The sequence below is a fragment of the Calonectris borealis genome, chromosome 8 (genome assembly GCF_964195595.1).
Source record: "Calonectris borealis chromosome 8, bCalBor7.hap1.2, whole genome shotgun sequence".
NCBI classification, from domain to species: Eukaryota; Metazoa; Chordata; class Aves; order Procellariiformes; family Procellariidae; genus Calonectris; species Calonectris borealis.
Window position 1 is genome coordinate 13,823,535 of NC_134319.1, and position 24,522 is coordinate 13,848,056.

At 35.9% G+C, this 24,522-nt stretch overlaps 1 protein-coding gene across 3 annotated transcripts in view; it reads left to right on the top strand.

Annotated features, from left to right (window-relative positions):
* The window catches only part of AK5 (adenylate kinase 5), a 98,350-nt gene that overhangs the window by 21,030 nt on the left and 52,798 nt on the right, over positions 1-24,522 (top strand). For all 3 annotated transcript variants that reach the window (XM_075156056.1, XM_075156055.1, XM_075156057.1), the window contains one exon: positions 1,575-1,766. In XM_075156056.1, coding sequence (XP_075012157.1) covers positions 1,575-1,766 — 192 coding nt within the window. The remainder of the gene's footprint in view (positions 1-1,574; positions 1,767-24,522) is intronic.

Below are 24,522 nucleotides of genomic sequence, written 5' to 3' on the forward strand. Positions count from 1 at the left end.
TATCAAAAGTATTCAGAAGCGTAATTGGTTTGTTCTGGCCCTCAATAGCAATGTATTATTAACAACTGTGTAATGAACATAAAGATATACATCAGTTCCTTCTTTACACAGTAGTAGTTAGAATACATGTAGATGTTTTGGTGATACTTTTGTATAGCTCAAATTTGACTATCAAATTTACATAGTATCAAGCTGAACAAAGACAAAATTATTCTGTAGGTAGGAAACATGACGAGAAAAATGTCAATTTAGCATTCTTGAGCATCCACCGTCATTTGTAATGTAATTAGATTATGTCATTTTTAGAATAATAAGCTAATTTTTTAATAATATTAGTTAAACTTTTTTGTTCAGGTAAGTAAAGACAGCAGAAGTAACTTTGTGCTTGTGTATGAGAACAAATAAGGCCTTTCTAATCTTTAATCGGATAAAAACGTGCACAGTACAATAGGGTTTGTTTTTATCTGAAATGCTTCTTACAGAGAATTCCAATGTTTTAAAAGGCAACACTAAGCTAGTGAGAAAAAGATTTTTAGGTGAGTCTTTAAAGAGAAGTAGATTTTTTTGTAACAACCAGGTAGAGGAAAGAAGAAAACCAGACCTTATGAATATGGTTAGTATACACTTGTAGCCTCATTTTTAAAATCCTGTGAATTCAGGTGTCTGAGTGACTTCTGTTTTTTCCACATGTACTAAATAGTGGTGACCTCAGCAGATTGCCTGTGAATATTTAGCAGCATTCCTAAGAAAGTGGGGCTATCATTGCTTCCCCCCACCTCAAGCACCAGAGTTATCTCTTCTATAACTGTTTGATAGCATGAGTAACCAAAAGTTATGAAGAACACTGAAACCCATAAGGACAAATTGAATTTAACTGGGAAAGAGCTAAACTTCCAAAAATTTTTTTTCTCATTGACATAAGGTTGTACTTCCTGAACTTTAGTGCAGGGATGGGTGTGAGATAAAACCGTGCTTACCACACAGACCATAAAGGATAGGAGAAATTAAAATCCTCTCAGCTGCCACACCCAAACCCTTGAAAAGTGCACTGAAGCTTGGGTGAGATTTAGAGAAACCGAGCAAGTGATATAAGAAACTGTGGATCTTGGAACAGGTCTGTTTTCACCTGGTCCTAGGCATCAGTTAGCTTCATAGTGGCTGCTGGATTTTAAATACCACCTTACTTAAAGGCTTTTTAGATGGAAACCATACAACCATTTTCCTGCAGAATATGAGGCATTTATAATTTGCTCTTTTTAAAGATTTTTTAGCTGGTGGAACCTTCTGGTAATGCAAATGATGAACATAGTCTAGAGAAGGTTTCTGGGGTGAGGTAAGATTTTTTCATTAACCTTTTTCCTTAATATTTCAGGTGAAACAATGGACAAAGAAGCCCCTCCGTAAGCCTACAAATTTCCTTTAAAAAAAAAAAAAACAGAAAATTAATGACTTCATCAAGTTCCAACTTATGCAAATGTAGCATATCTGAGCCTCACCTAATAATGGAATTGCTGAGTCCTGTAGTGCTGGATAGTCAACTTACCCACAGACTTCTTGAATTGCTCTTTTCACAGATCTGTACCCCAGATTTGGTGGTGTTTCTGGCATGTTCCAGTCAAAGGCTGAAAGAAAGGTTACTGAAGCGTGCTGAACAGCAAGGGAGACCTGATGATAACCTGAAAGCCACTCAAAGACGACTAATGAATTTCAAACAGAATGCCGTCCCATTGGTTAAATATTTCCAGGAAAAAGGACTAATCATCACAGTAAGTCCTTTAGTGTATACTAAAGGAAACTTAATTGTTGTTGTGTTTATACTTGGCTTCTTAGACCTTTTGCTTTAAGATAGGCTAGATGAGTCAAATTATGTTTTAGCTATACACCATGGTTACTGAAAGCAAATTTTCCGTTTGCTGAGGGAGTGTTTTCTGCAAAACGCAGTAACACAGAGCAAAATTCATGTGCATGTAGATGACATGGTAAGCACCATGTCAATTCTTTGCTGCAGACATAAATTCCTTTGCCAACTAGTTGCAAACCCTTTGCTCAGAAATTATTTGCATGAAAGAACGGCTTCCTTTGAAACACTGGTTGCTATTCCAGTGCCAGCAGTTTCATCCCCTGCAAATAGTCATGTACTTCTTGGATGGTTGTCTTGAGAGGGGAGGAAAGCAGAAAAAAATTACATTCTAACCAAAAGCATACTTTGAGTTGGATTAAATCAATACAGGTTCTTCAAGGAATAAATATATCTGGCTGTTGACTGACTCCAGTAAATAAAAAGTCTTTAGATTATCTTATCATGGGTTAAATATGCCGTATTATGTGGTCTCCTACAAGCTTTAACATTTCAGATAAAAATTTTGATGACAAGAAAATTGCAATGTAAATAGACCACTCGGATATCAGTAAGAAAACTGATTTCTGCAGTATTTGGGGCAAAATAAAATATCTCTAAACAAAGAACATACGAAAAGCTGCATTCATAAATAAAGCCAGTAGTACTTTATGGAAGTAGGACTGGCAAGTACTGCTGAAGTATTTAAGTGTTTAATGATGACGAATTCAATGAGCAGTTGACAATGGTTGAATTACTGACATGTTCTAAATTACAGACTGTGTCTGGTTGTAATAGTGCACAGAACTTGGTATCACATATGTCACCATGGGAGCACAGATGATTTATTGTGTTTCTTTTGATGGCCTAAATAACCTAGGTAGTTTACATTGGTATGTTCTCCTCACAGCAGATATAACTAATTCTATGTGCTGGTCAGATTCATGAAGGGCCAAAGCATCCTTAATTGCAAATACATCTAATGATGTTGGTAGCCTTAATAATGCACTTCAACATCTTTCTGAATTTCAAAATGAAAACCCCAGGAAATTATTACATTGTTTTTTCCAGAGAGTATCTTTTCTGTTTGAGGATTTTGATTAACTCTGTTTGGAAGGATGAGAGGACTGGAAATCTTGGAAGTTGTTCTTCATTATTGAGGACGTGTGTATTTTGTGGCATTTCTATAGCCTTTACAAGTGTTCCTTCTACAGAAAGCATACTTAGCTCTTCAGGGAAAATCCCTTTGTAGGTAAGGCATGTGGAGCATCTAGATAGAATTCCTTTTTTGTGATGAGACCTGTAAAACAGAGGATGTTTTTCCTATTGAGGTTTTTGTCTTCTACGTTTTAGCTCTGTTTCTTGAGAGTTCTAAAGATAATTTAAATTGCAATGTTCACCTTAGATATCTCTTTTCTTTTTGAAGAAAGCAGATGTTTGTGATGGGTATGGAAATGGTAACATGGCATGTGAACATTATATTACTGTCCACTACAGGACAAGGAAATAGCATATGCAGAAAATACTGACTTGGCAACATGTCAAAAAAGTCTTCAATATGAAAAAAATCTGTAAGATTTGAATTTACTCCTTAATTATATGGTACCTACTTAAAGTGTGTTAATATAATTTCACAGAGATCTAGAAATTACTCTAGATTTACATCTGTATAGAATTGTAGAGGATTAGACTTCGGAAGGGAGACTCTGTTGTTCACCTGTCATTAGAGCTACCACAGTGCAGTTGCATTTCCCTTGTTGCAAAACCAGGATGCGTTAGTAAAGCCAAGCCCTGAGAGTTAGATGTGTGAGTAATTTCATGGCCGGTGGATAGAAGGATCCCTTTCTATAGATGATAAAGAATATATATGGCAGACCTCATTTCCATAGAATTTCATTGCATATGGAAGATACATTTTATAGTTGCCTAAGGCAACTAAGTTAGTGGGGAATAAATGAGAAAAAGGAGTAGCTGGGAAAGGAGTAATAAAAAGAGATTAAGCATGCATACACCAAAGCAAGTAAACAACTGAAAATTTCTACAAAAGGGCATTTTTTAAAACCACATGACCTTGAAACAGAGGAAATGTATGCTAAGTCCACATAGAAAACTACATACATACTACTAGAGCAAGTTGTAAATTTTAAAACAGTATTTCTAAAAAATGGTTATTTTGTCACCATTTGTTCCTTTTCTTAGGGCTCAATTTATAGATCAGCATTATCTATAGAGTTTTGACATTCTTCTGTAATTTCTTTTCATATGTTTATTTTGTTGGAAAATAATTTGTTCAATGGGAAATCTAAGTATGTTTCTGTAAACTTCCTGTCCTATTCCTTTAAGCAAACATCAATGGAGATAACAGATGTTTTCCTACTCCAAATAATTTTGATCCCATTGTCTTCTTCACTGATGAACTTGAGCTTTCTTTTGATTTAAAAAAAAAACTAAATCATATAATTTTTCATAGCCTTTCATCAGTGGAAAAGACAGTTTTCTTAGAAAGCCATAGGATCCAAGAACCATTGCAGTCTTCATCATCTTTCTTTACTGAAAGAGTGGTCAGGCCTTGGAACAGGCTGCCCAGGGAAGTGGTGGAGTCACCATCCCTGGAGGTATTTAAAAGACGTGTAGATGAGGCCCTTAGGGACATGGTTTAGTGGACATGGTGTGTTGGGTTGACGGTTGGACACGATGATCTTAGAGGTCTTTTCCAACCTTTATGATTCTATGATTCTATGATTCTATGATCATCTTCTCCTGGTGGAAGCCTTGTATCTTGAACTTGCCTTTACTAGTACGTATTTGTATAATGCAGATGTAATATTAACGCTTCTACATACATTTGATGCACTTGTGCGTGCTATTTCCCTACAGAAGGAGGAAGCAAGAAAGAAAATCACATTTATCCTGCTGATTATAACGTTGAACCTGGAAGGCACTGAAATATTATGCGGATGAGAGCAGTGTAAGAACTAGGAACAGCATAAAATAGAATTATACTAGCCTAATTCCTAGAGGAGTGAATCCTTCAGGCAAGGTCAGGCAAGGTCAATGTTGACCAGGAGGAAAAAAAAAGATTCACATTTTTCTTAAATCCCTATCTGCACCTTGTCACTACTATTCAAAGCTCTAAATCTCAGACATTTCTTCTACCCAGTATTATGATTCTACTCAGGGAAAAGAAACAGAACCATTTGTCTTATGGAGAGTTACAATTTTAAAACCACAACTCAAATTTTAAACGTCTACTTAAATATGTTGTTCTTCATCAATAAACAGACCAAAAGAGAAAAAAAAAATCACTGAAATCTAACTAAATAAGATTAATGAGCAGACGTTTAATATAATTATAGTCTACTGTTAAATACTGTATGAGCAAGAAAATAAAAATCTAAATTCCCAAAGAATATTAATTTTTCTGCTCCAACAGTTATTCCATACTACTTTTAACCTATTTTGGTTAATAGAATGAAAAAACACATTCTTCATTTCAGATCTTATTGATTAGGTTGCGTAGGTATAATTCTTTCCCTTCATCTTTTTTTTTTCCCCCTTAATCTCTGATAATTTTATACAGTACATAGCTTATATTTGTTTGCTGCTCTGTATGCCTTATGTTTTCAGGCTGTGCATGGTATCCCTGCTCTCAGGGTCTGATCCTGATTTCTGTTTTCAAGGAAAGAAGTGAGGGCCCAACTACAGTACTTATAAGGAACGGGAAGATACAGTTCTGTCCTTTCTGAAAAACTCCTTCTTTGGAATAATGAAGTTGCAATATATCAAAAATTTCGGATTGTTGTTCAAATTGAACAGATCTGTAAACTTCATTACAATTAAAAAAGAGAAGTAAATATCTGATATTTTCATGAACACGCGGTCTGTGTTTAAAATTCTTTTTAGCAATCTATCAGTAGGTCTAAGAAATCAAAACCTGACTTTATGTAATTCAAATTTGATTTCAGAAAGTATCAAGGCAATAGTAATAGGTATCACAATATTGGACATGGTGTATATAAATAGATGCATATGCTGGCATTTATTGTATCAGTAACTTTTCAGAAATCTTAGAACATTATATATTGTTTATCTAGACAATAATTAAGCCACAAATTACCGGGGGGGAAGATGTTAGTTAGATTAAATTATAAAAGAGAGAAAACGTGAACGCCTAGATGATCTGCAGGTACTCTAATGTTTAGCAGAGGACTTCAGTTCTGAACACAATTTAATCTGTTCCCGTATCCTTCCTGCCATCTAGCAAATATTAGAATATTATTATATTTGGTCTCAGGTGCTGATGTGACAATTGGTATGTATACACATCCATGCCCAATAAACCACGGCTACTATTGAGGTGTGGTCATGAGTAGAGAACTTCAAAATAAAAGGGTCTATGTATGCAAACTTCTAGACAGTGCTTGCTGTTCAATTAAAAATACTTAGGTGGTTCATATCTTTCACTTACGAGAATCATTGTTAGGTACTTTGTTATTTTGGCTACAGTACTCCTAGAGATACAGTATGGTGTCATTTCAGCTTCTAACACTGATTTATAAGGGTTTCCCTCTTTTTTTTTTATTAGATAATAATGAAAATTCAACTGAAAACTTTTATTGTTTTGTTAATTTCAAAATACATTTCTCTTCTGGACATTATATTGATGTTTTATCATTATTAGACCTGCAGCTATGAATTACTTAGCCCTTAAGAACCGTCAGATAAAGCTCAAGAAAATCACATTCACTGACCTTTGAATAAATTACTGCAATGTAGAATTATTCTAACTAGGAAATGTTTTCATTTACATCCCATCAGATGTAATTCATCCTACTGCAGAGAAGTTTAAAGAACACACCAGTACAGCATGGCAGACCATAATGAACAAACCGTTGTAGCACTTGTATCATAATGTCCCTAACTCTAAATCATAAACAAAATCTCCCACAGAAAGCAGCCTCTTTGCCTACAAGAAATGTTGTTTTTTCCGTTCAACTGACTCAGTTAAGTTGTCTCAGTCATAGGGACGAGCTATATTCTGAGAGAAGGGAATGAGAATTCGGAGGATGGTAGATGGTGCCCACACAGTGAAAAATACCAGAGTTGTACTTTTTTTTACTGCTAATTCACTGAGGAAAATGCAAGAAAAAATTATAGCTACTTATTTTTATAAAATGAAGCCATTGGCAGCAATCAGCCATATTCAGTAAAGTAAAAATTCTGACCATGCTATGGTTATTGCTGTTAAGTTTTTATCAGAGGAAAAAATTATCAGAGGTGAAGAGGGCAAGATATTATGCAGGATTTATATCTCCAGATAATCTGTATTTCAGAAACTAGTTATTTGTATCAGACCAAAACTAATTGTGGGAAGATGGTAGGACAGAAGAGAAGTTGGGTAGAAAGGAAAAGGCAATTAAACTTCAAGTCTCTACTCTGCCTTGTTCAGATGGATTTTAGATCTCTGCTATTCACACCCCAGTGATACCCATCAGCCAGTTATTGGTTATTTTGAAAAGGGTTTCTAAATCTCCACTTTATCTGGACTCTAATCTGGTATAGATATTGGTATAGTAATTGGAGAGGAGATCATTGGGTTACAAAAATCTTTCAGTCACAGTTATTAAAGCTGTTCTCAGAGAGCTTAGCTGTTCTTTGTAGAACATATCCGTTGGTCTAGAGAGAAAAAAAAAATTACAGAGCTCATTGTCGTAGCAGTGGAAGTTTCTCTTACTGGAGACAGGATTAGGCCCAGTCTGCCTTATTTATAATAATTCTATGTAAGCATAGTGCTTCAGTATCAACCTTGTTATGGTAATAAGTCTGTGTGTATTAAAAAAACAAAACAAAACAAAACCAACTGGCTTTAGTGAGACAAAAATGCTAAACATTAAAAGAAGGCTCTGGACCTTATTTAAACAGCCAGGATGGGACAGCATCCTGTGGCATAAAATGCCGATTTCACTGATATCTTCATTTCTCACTTGTCCTTTTAGGGAATTTACCATGCCTATGCAAAACATTAAAATGACATTCAGGTTAGTCAGAGAAGTACAGAGAACCCAGAAAAGCAGCTGAAGCTGGAAATGGATTTTGAGCACAAATTTAGAAGTTAAATAGTTGCATGTGAGGGAAATAGCTTATATAGCTGTCTGCCTTCATTAGCATGAAACAAGCCTAATGGCTGTCAACTGTCACAGAAAAATCCCCATGGAGCTGCGTTATATAAATTTTTCTCTTGATTTGGTTAAAAAAGGGATTTTGCTATAGCATTGCACACGGACATGAACTTTAGCCACAGGCTGTGGCTTAACAATACGCTGACGAAAATATCAGTTATAACCCATTTCTAAAGTTTCCTTGCTATCGTATAGCTGTCCAACTTGAGGTTTTGGTTTGGGCTTTTTATTTATTTATTTATTTATTTATTTATTTATTTAGCTGATTCCAAAGGACTTTCAATTACTCGTTTCTCCTTTAATTCTGGGCCCCTCCCTGGAGAAATGTCAGTCCTGCAGTCTTTTCAGTAACTCTCAAGGTCAATCCAGATCTTATTGATAGCAAACTGTTATGCAAAGGCATGATCTGAATCTGCACCCTGCTTCCGGGTCTGGATGGCAGCCACTGCCAGGCACCTCTCCCAAACCAGAATCCAGCTCCAAGAATCTTCTCCTCAGTGGGGGAACGCGCATCTGGTTCAGCAGAACGCAGAATGACTAGCTGCTCTTGTTTTTATGGTAGTGATACCATGCAGTTTTGCATTAAACAATCCTTAAAAAGAAAACAAAAAAAATCCCACCCCCCTTCCCTGAAGTAATGCTAGGAATAGAGACTGTTAGCCACCACCTCCCCCGCGTGCTCTCACTTCTTCGCTGCAGGCTCAGGATCTCATTTACATGCCATCTGATGCTTGGATCTTGCATTTTTGACTGTAAAGTGATACAGACTTGGCAGGAATGGTTTCACTCAAACCTAGCCTCGTCTGTATCTGAGCATAGCCTTTCTTCCCACAAGTCATAGATGTGGGTTTGAACTTGCTTTGCTTTGTAGAGGATACTGAATTGAGATTTCCCATTGATTGGCCCAATGCCACCAAAATATTTTCAAATGCTAAAAGTTGTTTTAAAAATACAGCAGTCATGAGCAGAGTCTTGTAGGAACATGTTAGATGTGCTTTTAACATGACTACTACACTTGCTCTTCAGGGTACTTCTGGTTTCTTGGGCATGACCAAGTAGGGGTGCGAAGAAGAACCCAGATAGCTTTGAATGTCAGCTGGAGCCAAACTTCAATTTTTAGGAACTTTTAAAATCAAACAAGGAATGTAGGCAGCTATTTGTGGGAACCTCGAGACCAGAGGTTTTGTTTGAGATTCAGGAGTCTTCCTCTGTTTTGCTGCATAGTTCCTAAATCTTCATCTGGCTCCATGAATGTATATGCTTATATAATCATGAAAAAAATTTCTACACAGGGAAAATGAGATGTGGGATGGGAAATAATTACTATCACTTTTTCATTTTTTGGTGATTCAAAGCAATGAAAGGTAGGTTGAAGTCTAGAACAGGTAACCAGATCTCTGCAGACACAGAAATTCAGCTAGCTGTCATTGCGAAGTAAGGCTCTCTGTGTCTCTCCTATGTTTGATAGCTCTTTTGCAGAAAAATTGGGATATGAGAAAGGACCTGGAGCTGTTTCCTGTGGAACTGCTGAACTAGAGAAAGTTTATGCATGCTCTCTCATCACTGCTAGGTTTTACACTGTGTCTCAACACTATTTATGCGTTACTACTTTGTGAGATGTTTTGAAGAACATGCAAAAGAAGGTATATAAATGAAATTTATGTAGAAATGTGTCTAAACAAACTGTTTGTAAATATATGCATATTTTATATGGGAAAGATAGATGAGTAATTTGTGCACGTGTGGAAGCATGTGCACCATATACACTTTCCAAGCTTCAAAATATTTTCAGCCTCTGATTATATGATTTATGTCAACAAGTTAAGTGTATCAGAAATACTAATGTCTGCCAGAGAATGACCAAGCTTGGGAACTTGCCATCTGTGTATACATGCAAGCATGCAGAGAAACCCTTGAGGGTGGAAATTCTTTGCTGAGGTGAATAGCCTTGGTGCAATACTATGTTCTTTTTTAACTTTGGAAGCATGATAATTTAAATAAATACCAGCTTTTTGAAATCTGCCCTGCCCTCTGTACCCCCAGTAGTTTGAATGAAGAAGTAGACTTTGAAAAAAGAAATAAACTTTTGACAGGTCTGGCTATAGAATTAGCCATTGATGAGTGCATGGGCCAAGCTGATTTAGGAACTCCAGAAAAAGAGAGGGAATGCTGTTTCTGACAGCCATACTATCCCAGATTTATCCATTTCTGGCACCGTGAAAGCTGATACATGTTTAAAATTAACAGAATTTTTTTTACAGATCTGAAGCTAAAGCTGAGATAAGTAATTAAGCCAAGTTGTCATGCAGAGAAATGAACTGTAAGAGATATTTAAAATAACATGCCCTACATATTCTTCAAGTTATTTTAAATAGTTCATCTTAAGGTAATTAAGCTCTGTCCTTTGGGTGAATATTAGCTTCCAATTTCCTTTTTGTAGTTAAAGTGAGGCTTAAAGAAGATTAATTTTTCTTATTTAGAGGAAACATATTAAGAAACCAGCTTGGAAAAAATAGTTTGTCCTTTTTGTATTAAATCAGGAATACTTGGCATCCATAAGCAAACTTTCCTATCCTAAACCATATTTGATTTTGTGAACATCCAAAGAAGAACCAAAACTGCATTTCAGCCACGCTTTGCTGTAAACATTAAAATACCATTTTCTTACCAAAAGTTCCATTAGTGATTTCCAGTTCTGTTTACCATTGGTGGATCTTCCCTGTGTAAAGTTTATAGTCAGTGACCTCCTGATTTTATGGCAAAGCTGATTTGCTGCCATTTGATAGAAAAGTTTTGGATATCAACTCATGCAAGTTGCTACGTCGGTAGAATCAGGATGGTCTTTCAGCTCTCACTCTCACAGTCCTATTAAAATGTTACTACATCTGGTGGCTTGTGCCCTACAATTCCAGTATTTAACATCCTTATTTCCTGAATATTAAGTTGGTATCATTAGCTATTGTTAAATATTTCTATTTCGTTATGCACATGGCAACTGAATATTTGTTCTGATATCAACCATACTCAACTTTGATTCAAATGGGTAAAATAAGACTGAGTGGACTGGCCTCTAGTCATGCAATCTAGTATCATCCTGTGATTATTCAAGCATTTGCTCCTGTTCCTCCTTTCCTGTAGATGTATGGCATGAAAGAGAGAGGAGACATAAAAGATTACACTTTCTTATTTTTTAATGCATCATGAAGATGAATTTATTCACATTTGTGAATGCTCAGCTATTGTAATGATGGAAGCCATTTAAGTGTCAAAATGGAGAAGAGATGCTCAGATTGTCAGCAGAAAGTCTGATGCAGTTTATCTTCTGGACCCATTCTGGCATTTTTCTCTAGTGTTCTGGAGTCTTATTTCAGCATTTAGGCTCAAAAAGACAGGGTTAGATGCAGCTATAGTGTTGGTGGAGAACTGAGAAAGCTGAAAAGCTACTCATCCATTGTGTGACTCAGGGAACACACCACACTAGACTACTAAAGTGACAACTATAGCCTTCCCCTAGTACGTCTCCTCCTTTGCAGAATATCCTTCTGGATGGTTCTGATAGCTCTTTGGAGGTTTTTTTTTTCCTAATACAACTAAAGAATATCTACCAGTGCTTTGAAGAACTGTATGAAATACTTCAGAATTAGGAAGCACTGCTATTGTGTTAACTCAGCACTTCATAGAAGTAATATATCCTTGCTTCTTAAATTCACTGATACACATTGGGTAGCCACTAATAAGGCTATTTTGTTCCTTGTAACTGTGATACATCATATAGTGTTAGCACAAACATCTCTGCACAGTGTTGTCTTGCATCACGTAGACATAACCTAAAATTCTTGGCAAAGACTCTCTTGTGAATCCTCTGCAGTTTGTATTTGCTATAACTAAGCATGTTTTCTTTATTGTCTTGCACAATTATCATCCTTCCTACTCCCAGGATTAACATTTGTACCTTTCCATCTGATACAGAACTGTTGTTTGTTTCATTAATGGCCAGTGAATATAACTAACTATTCACTTTGTTGTCACCATATCACATTCTGCAGTTCAGTAGTCTCCTTAAATAATAAAATGGGAAAAGAAGCCTCACAAGACATGACTATAACACTGCAATCACAATTACCATTGTAATTTTCTGTGAAGGATGAACTGTTGTCTCCATTCTCAAGGGTTAATCTCTTTTTATGCCAACAACATGGTCATTCGTGCCAGTCAGGGTATAGCAAATAGAGGACTTAATGGATAAAATGTGGCATCTTTTCACTGTAACTTGCTATGATCAGTTATTTATATATCTAGGATTGTTCATACATATGTTACCCCTTGATCCATTTTGTTAAAAATAATTGCTAAAATTATGTTGGTTTTAGACAAATCTTAACATTTTTTCATTATGTCCTCCACTGGATTTCTCCTGACTTTCACCAGAATGTCAAATTGAAGCTTCACACTCCCATTTTCAATACCAGTACTTCAAAATTCTCTGCTCTGTCTAGCATATCAGGTCTTGTCTTTTCTTGCATTCTACCATCCACTGTGTTTTGGTAATGATAGTTTTGTAATGCCGAGGTCATCTCCCTCTCCTATCACTGCAAGATGCCAATTAGGCAATTTAAAAATATACTTTTCACTGGTTTCCTACTGTGTCCTGCCTTCTGTGCTTTTTCGGTCTGCTCTATGGAAAAGAAGAGACTTCTGTATAAACGCAGAGTCCTTACTAAAAGGGAACCTAGAATGTGGGCAATACAGTTTTTAGTCAAGTTGCTTATTAAATTTATCAGTCCTTAATACACTGAAAAAAAATCCAGTAATCCTCTTTGTATCTGCATCTTGTTACAAGAATTTCACTATATAGATTCTACATAATATAGATTCACATAAACCCAAGGCAGCTCATTTCTGCTGCTTTTACAAGAACATTATCTCTGCTGTCCTTCAGGCTATGTATGTTGCCTCAGTCTGCTGTAATGGCCATTAAAGGTTTTGTGGGTACTTTAGCTTTCATCTCTGACCCTGTTCATGGGGTGCAAGACACAAATGAGCTCAATTCCAGTACTGTGAACAGAGGCTTTCATTCATTTATGCAATTCATGTTCCCTCATATCTCTTGAACTTTAGAAGGTCAGGAGCCATGTGAATTCTGAAATGAGTTTGGTTTTAAAAACGGTTCGTTATATCCTTCAACTACAGCTAGGAGACCACTCCTCAGAAAAATCATTAAATTTAGTAGGGTGACTGTAATACAGAATAAGTTAAACATATCTGGATATTCTCTCATAGGTTAGGTTAGGACTTGGTAACAGAAACGATGACAGCGTTTCTTGGAAGGATGTCTCTACAAAAACCCTTGGCTTAACAACCAGTTATGTTAGAGAGAACTTTCAACAGAATGTATTTGATAGCTTCTTGTTAAGGCTGCACAACAATTTGTTATAACCCCATTCGGTGTAAATATTAATTATTCTTTAAATTAAAGGTTACAGTTGCTCTTTTTACATTGAGCAAAGTTCAAACAAAATTGCAAAATTCCTTTTTCCCCTGTGAATTGCACAAGCATGCTGAACTTGCTGATTTAAAAAAAAAAAGTATGCCCTGAAAAAAGATTTACTAGAAAATGACTGACATTTGAGGCATGAAACAAGACCTAAATCTAACCTTTTTCAAGTGCACGATTTGGCCTGAGAATGAAAAAGGACAAATAAAAAAGTCGTAAGCAGGGATAGAAGCTTGTGATAATTTATTCACTGGAGTAAGGATGGGACATAGGTATGTAGAGAGAGTCACTGTCTACCTCAGTGACTATTTATGTATTTACAGAAGTTGTACAGCTCTTAGAGAAGGGTATGTAAACCTTTTGCAAATTAAATCACAGGCAAGTACCCAGGAACTTCATTACATGAGGTAAGAGAGTGTTGAGTTCACATCAGGGAATCAGTTAAAAATTAGCTGGTGTGCAAAATCAATTGCTTGCAGAGCCAGCATATATAAATGGGCTCTCTGTAGATTCTCACTTTCCACACTGGAGGAAGGAGGAAGTCAGCAACATCCTAAGACCCAATGGAGGGCTTTTAATGGAAATGGGGTCTAGTTTGTTCAGTGTAGACAGGTCCACATGAACTTTTGTTTGATGGGGTATTTGTATTTAGTCAGTTCCCCTACTCCCTGGCGTAAGTTTAATACAGAGTAAGCTTTACAAATAATTAGGATCTGCCTCTAAATTATTTTTCTTCTTTTACAGTATAGACTACTCTCAAAACTAATAGAATCAAATAAGAGATTACAGTTCTCTGGAAGTTTGGACAGTGACTTTCAAAAGTTTCTGGGAGCTAGAACACTATAGTCCAAGCTAAAGGAAATTTTCCTTTCCTCCTTAGCCGTAATGACTGTATGGAATGCAGTCATTGTTTCAACTTAAGATTTTGAAAACTAATTTTAAGAACTAGCATATCTGAACTGTCTTGAAAAGTCTGCAAATCTTGTCTTTGTTCTATAAATTATTACAAGTCCACTTTTAGAGTGAGTCTGAGTATTGATACTTCCTGCTTAACATTTAACATGCCTACTGGAGAAGGCTGTGTCCCTTAGAATGAAAAAAAAAATTTACCTTTGATGTAATACTCCATAAGAGTTAAAAGATCTAGTAAGATTTATGATCTGCAAAAGGAGGGAATTGGAATTGTATTAATATTATTAATTAGGATATGCTTGGTGAGACCCACCAACTGAATTTGACTATCTGCACAGTGCAATGCTGTATGTTGTATTACTTAAAAATGGGACAGGTAGCCAAAAAATGCCAGAAAACTGAGTTAACATAACAGGTTTAGGTTTAAGATCATCTGAAATTATTTTTTGTTTAAAAAGATTTTTACTGTCAGATTATCCAAGTCATCTTACTCAGAATTAAAACAAAAAAGTTACAGAAAGAGAAAGGAATATTTAAAATACTTTGTTTTCTATCTCACGACAGCTTAAACCACGTGAAAGGAGAGTGGGAACCTAAAATCCCCCCTAATCCCTTCTGTAAGCAAAAAAAATTGGCATGTATTCACACTGTCTTTTTTTCCACTCTAAGTCATTTCACTGCAAAGGTAAAGAAATCTTCATTTTCTTGAATGTCTTTTGTTTAATTAGAATCTTAAACAGAAAAAAATGCCATAAAAGATATCTTTAAACCTACTATCAATTGAAACTAAACATCACAAAACTTAGTAATAAACTTGTTCAGCCCTTATAAATTCCATCTTAACACTTCCTTCATTTAGTAACTGTAAGTGTTTCAGGGTATCTTGACCAATATGAACTATAGATAATTCTAGAATTTGTCATATATATATGATCTTTTATATTTTTGTCTTAGAAGCATGCAAGAATACCCATTTACAATTTGAGTTGCTTTTAACAGTGCTTCTATAAGCTTATACTGAAGTCATTTTCAATTGCTAACATAAACATGCATTGATTCTTAGTCATAATTGTATAACTGTTCCTTAACTGTTTAGAAGCAGAAAATACAATCAAATCAATGTTTTCTCCTAAAGCCTATCATAAATCCAAACCAAACCTGTTTTCCAGGGTCCATGCCATTCACTCTGTCTAGATAACATGAATGGTTTTAAGAATAATTTTATCAATAGTAAAATTTTAATAACAGAAGAAAAGCAAACGCAAATCAAACATTCATTATATTAAGGTAAATAAAAAACAACAGATAATTGTTAAATGTTCTAAATAGCTATTATTTCTAGTCACCGTTTGAGTTCTAGTCAGTACCACAACACTGGTGAAGGTTGAAAGAAAGAGGTACACCTTCCATACACTTAGAGCTGACTTATATTACAAAAGCAGACACTTTGAAAACACTTAATTTTGTAATTTGCTGCCCATGTTTTGCCAGAATCCCAGTAGAAATTAATGTCACTGTACACCTGTAAGATTGAGATTATTTTGCTAAAATAATGAAGGGTTGAAGCAGTCAGAAAAAAAACCACACTAGCACTAGGCAGCAAATGGAAAGGTAGACGCTTCACAGATATTATTTGTCTGCTGCTTCGCAAGATGACATTGAAAGCAACCATAGTGTGAGAAACGCCATGATGTAGTCTCATCCAAGAAAAAAATTATACCAATGGTCAAGGAGCTTCAGTGATGGAGAATACTAGCCAGAAGCTACTTTAATACAGAGAAACCCCCCCAGTTTATAAAATAATTCACACTGTTTAGTAAGTGTGAAGTAGTGGATTCTTCTTTAGTATATCAAAAGTTCTAATTTTCTGTGTAAATTGAAGCAATGGTCAGTTATAGCAGTTTTATAGATAATGTTGTATAAATACTCAGTGTAGGTTGTTTGGCTTGCTTTTGCAATAAATTATTGATATCTTAACAACGTATTAATACTATGGTATTAGACCTCAAGTGTTAAGAGTTTCAGGTATTCTGTAATTCACTTAGCTCAAACAAACAGGTAGTGGACAGCCAAAGGTAAAGTTATGAAATTATATTAAAAGAAAGATTGTGGAGGCTTCATTTTGATCTTTCTTGGGTTTTTTTTTCATCTTTCTCCTGCAACACACACTATTGTTGCATTACATGCACTTCTTGACAATATCCCTATGCCTTTTCGGACTTCATTTCCCTAGTCAGGGTAAGTGAGCTGCTCTATGATTTGTACTTTCTATTTCCTTGATCAATATAGTGGCCATTTTCTGTACTACTTGTTGACAACACATGCCTTGGACATTTCTCATGCCTTTTTTTTTTTTTTTTAATAAACCCATTGTATTATTTAGTGCTTCCCTAAAATTATGTTTCATTTAATAGCCTCTGGGTAGAAATATTGTCAAAAGCTTTTGAAAAGTTAAATAAATTATGTCAATCAGTTCCACTTCATCCACTTTTTTGTTATGATATTTAAAAAATGCTTTCAGCCTACATAATCACGTGGGATTTTGTCCTACATTTGTTTCCAAAAAATACATGCTAGATGCAAGAATGTCATATTCCTTGATGACTAAAGGAATAGTTTCTGTCAGTATCTCCTTAGCTTGCCAGCTTTCATTTATAAATCAAATAGTCTCCTTTGTGCTCTGAAACAACATGCTCCAATAATTTAGACAGCTAAACAGAACTTTCTGGAACAGAAATTAAAATAGCGCACTCACTTCTTGCTGCAGGAAACAAATTCATGTCCTTCCTGAGGCAGCACAATTGGAAGTAAGTTTTATGAGCCCATCCTGAACTCAAACTGACATTTGCTGAATATTTTTCCAAGTTTGGTATGAGTCATGCTTCTAGAGATAAGTAATTTATTTCATTGAAATTTAGCACTCTTCAGCTCAAGATGACCAAGGGAGGGCTTATTATCAAGGATTCCAATGCCATTTACGAAGTTTATTAATACAGAGACCACCACTGGAAACACTGCCTATCCTAGGTCACAATTTATTTAAATACATAGGAACTGTTTAGCTGGGAAGTAGAATTTATTTTTGTCTTCCAAGGAAAATAGAAAAGCTAATAATTTTCAAATGTTCTAGTTCTTATAGTCTGAAATTCCACTTCAAATAACTACAACTATTGCAGATGAAATGGTCTATATTACTAAGGCCTTAGACACCTACAAATGTCAAATTATTTCCTGAATTAAATGCAGATTTTACATATAAAAACCCCACAGCAGCTAATGTTTAAGCCTATGGTATACCTTATGCTTGTTCTTGCATCTGAGTCATTAGTTCTCATGCTTTATTAACTAGTTAAATTTGCCGTTGAAATTAACTGTTAATTTTGTTAGCTTTCAGTTGGTAGCATTCTTCCTTAGAAAACTGTGATGTTACATAGGCAAAAATCCTATTTTTCGTAACAGTTATTATGACATCATCTAATGGTAAAAGACCAGCCTACAATATTTTAGTAATTTTCATTCAGAATCTCTGCCACAAACGCCAACAGGAGAAAAGCTATTGATCTTGAAAGGGAAATATTTGGTGTATTTGGCAGCAGTATCAATGCTTTTCATTGAAGCAAAGTGGAAACTATCACTGGAAGAAAATAGTATTTATAGGAAAAATGTCTTTTATGTCTGAGTTTTTCTAAAATTTGTTTTCAAAAAGTTGCCTTATTTGAATTACAGTTGTTGCTTGTATAGACCTTTTCTGGGAAACCAGTGTTGCTATATATTTATTTGGGGTGCCTGTCTGCAGTCTGTACGTGCTCTGGGAGCTGATGCTAGAAAACGATTTGGTTTTGTTTTAAACAAAAGGGACAGTGACACAGAAGCTCCAGGAGCACTACAAGCAGGGGAAAATATACATTTTTTAAACTTCATTCAGGAAAAATCTCTCTACACACAAACATATTGGTTAATGTCTTGTAGCTTTAGGGCTCATTCCCTCTGAGAAGCACTGTTGCACTCAATATTAAAAATTAAAGGTATCGAGGAAAGCATTTATTTGAACATATTAGTAATCAGAGCTGTTTCTGTGAACTGGGTGCTCTGGGAATGGGAACATTCCAGTACTCGTCTCATGTGGTACTGGAGGAAATAGGGGGATTACGCCGTAGCAACTGGTCCTTAACTGGTTTATTCCCAGAGAGTCTCGTGGTTTATATGAAACAGGGTGAGCTCCCAGGAACTTCTGAGGAACGAGGTCACATCCAAGCCCCATCAGAAGTCTTCCTAGATAAAGATGGAAGAAGAACTACTGGAGGACAAGCATTATTGCTGTGGAATGAGAAAACAAAGGCATTTGGGGAAGAGTTGGGTGATTCTAGATCTTCCTGTAATGTCACTGAGCTGTATATAGCAAACTGACAACTACAGCTGTTATTGACTAAGCTTCATGCAACTTGTTTGTACTGCTCTGCCCTTTGTCTAGGTTTCAAAATACTGAATTTTACATTAATGCTTCATAACTGGCAGCATTACTGTCAGCTCCAGGAATGTAAGAGGAAAGAAAGGATATTGCAAGCTAAGACACAGGGGCTATTAAAGCTGTATGAGAATTTGGGCAGCATCCAGTCGTACCTGACTCTCTGTAATCAATAATGTATTTCCCCTTCCTTTAGGTTTAGGTGCATTAAAGTAAAAATCAAACAATTTATTCTAGACCCTCAGTGGAGGTGAGAGTAAGATGATCTTTCCCTCAGGCTGAATGTTTTCCTGGATTCTACAGGAACAGAGTAACAAATAAATCATGGAGCATCTCCTAACTCAGACTGTAATTCAGTTTTCCATTCAAGCTCTTCAGTAGTGATCTGTCTTGATGCTTGACACCACTGTTCTGTTTCTTCGTAATACCATTTGCCTCTTTAAAGGCAATTTCCTTTAAAAAGTAAACGTGTAGTGAAAATTACTCCAACAGTGGAATGCATATTTTTTAAAATAAGAAAAAGTAAGCATGTGTGCTTTCAAGGTAGACAAGGTCTCTATATTTGCATGTGCTAAAGCATCCCCTTGTTTTTAATTAATCTTCAAAAATAATTAATATAGTTGATTTTGCTATAGAAGCTGCTGATCAGATGTAATACATGTCAAGGTGCAAGTTTTCAATCATTTGCAAAGTGAATATGCATGAGAGTTTATATGTGGAGATGTTGGCTGTATTTATAGCTTGAAAAGTTACTCCTAGAAGTCGACAAGTCAGATAACCCAGAACAAACACATGCAAATCGTGTCCCTTACATACTACGTGAACTAATGCATATGCTGCCTAATTCAGTTCTGATTCCTGATGACAACTTCAGAGAGAAATGGAATATTTATTGTCGGGGTCATAGTAGTGTAAAGAAATGGCTGAAACATTTTGAATTGTTTATTACTGACTATGTTAAACTGACTTCAGCTTAAAAAAGTTAAAGAGATACAAGCATACTGGAGGACTGCCTATTGGAAGCTCATAGCCCCTCTGAGGAAATGGAAAACATGATGCAAAAAGTATTTCAGAAATAAAACAGCAATATATTTGCTTTCCACATAACAGTCACCAGCTATCCAGATGAATATCCTTATTGGGAAAAAAATTAACCAGCCAGTGCTCTTAAGTATCTGCTCAGACAGAAAGGCTTTGCATCTTAGTGTTATGAAAAGTGTGTATGTTTCAAAACCACTCTGAGGCACCACTGTCTGCCTCCGTCAGCTTCCCTATCAAACAAGTAATTGCTTTCCCCCCAGTTCATTAATTTTCTGCCTACCATGCCACCAAATTATTGATTTCTCCCCTCACCTGCAATCAAATCTAGCTCTCCTTCAATTTGCCCATTTTCTGCTCTACAAGGGCCCATAATTGCATGGTGTCTTTCCCATCAACTCTTGCCACCACATTGCCTGAGGTGCTCATTTTTAACAGCTGAAAACTGATGTAAGTCAGGGTGTTGATCAACACGATCCCAGCATAAAGATAGGACTTCTCCCTCTTTCTGCCTATCAAAAGCTATTACTCCACATAAACCTAAAAAGACAGGCTATTACTTCTGCTTACTGTTAATTGTTTCTTCAGATAAGACATACGATTTACTTGGTGTCATACTGTTCCACATTACAAGTATGAAGGCTGGCTTAACAGAATTTTACCGTGAAGGGAATTAAACTGTCAGAACATCTCCACACTTGTATGCCATGGCACTAAGTTCTTGAGTTTAGCACGAAATAATGGAAAATCACTTTAAGAACAAAAAAATCCAAAGCGTCTCTTTCGTGGTAATTGGATTGTTTATGTACTGCCAAATTAATAGAAAAGGGAGATGATTAGCAATTGAACTAGAAGTGTCCCAAGATATCCTCTTTTGTACTAATGTGGGAATGGGCCAGAATTTGACATAATTTTTGCATCTCATATCAGCTATAACAAAATCCCTAAATCTATTCAGGGTCCATCTCTTCATTTCTAGAGGAGCAGAGCAGGTTTGATCTGTGTGCATGGGTGTGCATGCTTGTATTTTCACGTTTTGTGGTATAAGGTAGTTAAATCAGCTGATAGTTTCTGTTATAACTGTGTATTTACTCTTTTTAAGGGTCATTTCAGTTCTCGCTAATGTTACTGGAAGATGTTATTTGAATTCAATGGTTTAATTTTTTCTTACCATAGTAGATTCTGTCTATGCACCTAATGTGTTCAAAAATTACGTAGTTAGTGGCTTCAGATTGCACCTATTTTGAGTAAATTAGTTTGGATTATACAAAAGCTAGCAGGAGCCCCTACAGAACCTGTCAGCTCCACTCAGGGCCGGTGAATGTTCACCCTCATGCTTGTTTACAAGTAGCACTCATAGCAATAGACACTCAGATGACAAGTGGAACTTGAGAAACTCTAATGATAGAAGTATGGGGACTCTGCAATGATTTATGAATCCTCTGTGGAACTCCTGTGGTAAAAAATAAGGTGTTAAGTGGTTTATTTTAGATAACGCAGAGTATTCATTAGGATTATAATAATGGTGATAAAATCTCCAACTCAGTTTCTTTTCTAAATTTCTGTCTGATTCCAATTTATGACCTCTGCTAATTGCATATTTTTTTATAAATCTGGTGAGCTCTAGTGTAATTTCAGTTGTAGTTTTTCTTCTGTATGTGATACAACATCATATAAAAAATTAATCTGAGATTTCAGAGTATTTGATATAAAAGATAGAAAATATTAGAACTAGAAAATTGATTACAGAGAAATATCTCTCCCCTCTGTCCCCTCCCCCCCATTTTGTGGTGTTTTGGAGGTTTTTTTGTTTGTGTTTTGTTGGTGGTTGTTTTTTTTTTTAAAGAGTATCATTAAAAGTACTTTATAATAGGGGAATGTTCCCTGAGCTCCCAGTCTGCACATCCCAGTTTCATTCCTCAGTTCCTCTGCTTATTATTTTTCCTGTACAAGGCTTCAACTCTTTTTTCCTGTCCTCCCTTCTCAATGGTTATTATCCTACCTTATATATTTTTCCTCACATATTTCTTTACTTTTTTCCCATGTTGCTGATTTTTTTTTGCTTTTGGTTTTTCCAGAGTTCTCTGTAAGTAACTGCACAAGTCAATTAGCTTGTAATCATTACGAGAAGCAAATTAGGGATGGAACAACAATAATAAAGGGATTTCTGTGTGGGTGTCCGAAAATTGTAAAGCAGCACCTATACACTCGAGTGTGTGTCTCATTTCACCTTTTAGTATTACCAAGGGTAAAATAAAACTAGTTCTTATTTGTTTTCACTCCTTCAGGAGCAAACCTCTGCCTAAACCAGTCTGAATAAAAATAGTGAGTTCTTCGTGTCACAGTTGTAGCCACTGCCACTTGAAAATCATTATAACTTGCTCAATCTTATGAATCTCTTTATGTTACTAGCTAAAGGATTGTCAACTTTTCAACCAAAAATACCAACACTTCAAGGACAGTGATACAATCTGACTTCTAAACTAGGTATCTCTTTTAAAAGCGTGGGATAACTGTGATACAAGAAGCCATGTTCTCTTTTTTGTGGCTTACCTTACTTTTTTTTTTTTATTTATGAAGGAATTATTCCTCAATTGCAGGTGATAATATATGGATGATTTGTCCACTTCCTAAACAATGATTGTTTTTCACTTCTACATATAGCTGGTTAATGGATTATAAAGCCAGAAGTGACAGCTATGGCTATGTAGAGCCATTTTTAGACTGCAGACTTTCCTGAATTAATTCCTATTTGAATTTGAATGTATTACTATTTTTCTTTTTAGGAACAATCTTTAAAATTTTCAAATCATGGGGAATCCATTGCCAATTATGATTAATTAAGCAGTAAAGAAACTGGCATCAGAATAAATTTTGCTGCTTGCTTCAATTCTGAATTTGTCTCCCTTGCTCTTCACCCTTGCATCTTACAATTTTGACTACTGGATATAACTACTACTAAAATTTCTCTTTCCCATGGAAAGGTACAGGAAACATTCATTTTTCAGCCTTCTCTGATCTCAGCCCTAATTCTTCCCTTATTAGACATGGTAGTCAAGTAACCATTCTCATAGCCCATCTGGAAGTCCCTCCAGTTCATCAGCTGTGGATACTAGCACTGCACTGGGTGTCCAGGAGCTATCACCCCTGCACCAAACACCACCATGTTATGTTATCACTTGGCTTACATTCAGCATTCCTGTTCATACATCTAATTAGACCCTCTGATTAAGCAGCACAACCCAACTTCTGTTCATTTAATTGTTCATTATAAATCTCCCTTCAGAAGTTGCTTTGTCTGAGAAAAAAAAAATCCCCTATCCTATTTATATGACTGGAGGTCTGAAGGCCTATTTTCCACAGCCAAAGATCAGTCAAACACCACAGAAAGGTCTGTACCTGAGGATGTGACTTAAAAGAACAACTCAAAGCAACTCTCTTGGGTTTTTTTTCCTGACTAGCATTGACTGCAATGGTCAGAGGCTTGGCACTCTCTGCTCACTCCTACTCTTGAAGACTAGCAACAAATAATTTCCTACTGAGGCAAGACCAAGAGGTCAAAAGAGCATACATGAATACCATCTTGCTTGCAGCAAGTGGGTCTGATAATTAGATCACCTGTACCTTTAAATGTACAATATTTGGGGCATTTCTTCAAGTGACATAATATGTGTTTCAATGACTGAGAAAACACTCAGACATCTATGAATTGATTTTGAGGTGGATGGGAATATTGCCATAGAGCAATTAGCCCAATGTTGTTACTTTAATTTGGACATGGCTTGTTTTCTTTTCATTGACATCCATCATGTTCTAAAATAGAGGACAGTTTCATCTACTGTTGCAAATGCTTGCTTTTTTAATATGCTTTCTCCATTTCTAACTTTATTTCAAAGTGCACAAACAAGAATTCCCTGTGAGTCTGCTGCAACCAGATTTCTTTCTAGTTTTCCTGTGCTCCTGTTTTGGGTCTGTCATTTTGAACAAACCACCTGCAAGACCAACTGTGTCATTGGGGGTGAATCAGTCCGCAGGGGGCAGTGCCAGACTGAATGACTTCACCCTCACCCAAAATTCTAGTTAACTCCAGTTTCCTTGATGCTTGCCCCCTGATAAATGTGAGGAAAGAGCTGTGCACTTTTTTCTTTAACTCCATACGTGGTATTACCAAACCTCCATTTATCATCATTGACCAGTGAGATTCGCAATGTTGAACAACTCGGACAATTTTTCTGTGAATTTCTGAATTTCTGTGAATTTTTCTGTTGGCTAGGATTTGTTGGGTGCTTATTTAGAAACACGAATCATTTTCTCTCCGAGAGCAGCAAGTACAACCTGCTTTCCCTAGAACAATTATTTACAACGTAGAAGCTCTAGAAAATATTTTCCATCATTTTTATATATAACACTGTGCTAACATCAAATCCTCCAATACAACAATGTTCACGTGAAACTAGGATAAGCTTGCCAGAAAATTCATCATTATGGCAGTCATCATTTATTTAAAAAAAAAAAAAAAATCAATATATGCTGAGGTACATGACTTCTACTAGTCCTTTCTTTACTAAATCATGATAACAGAGCAAAGCAAAACTAT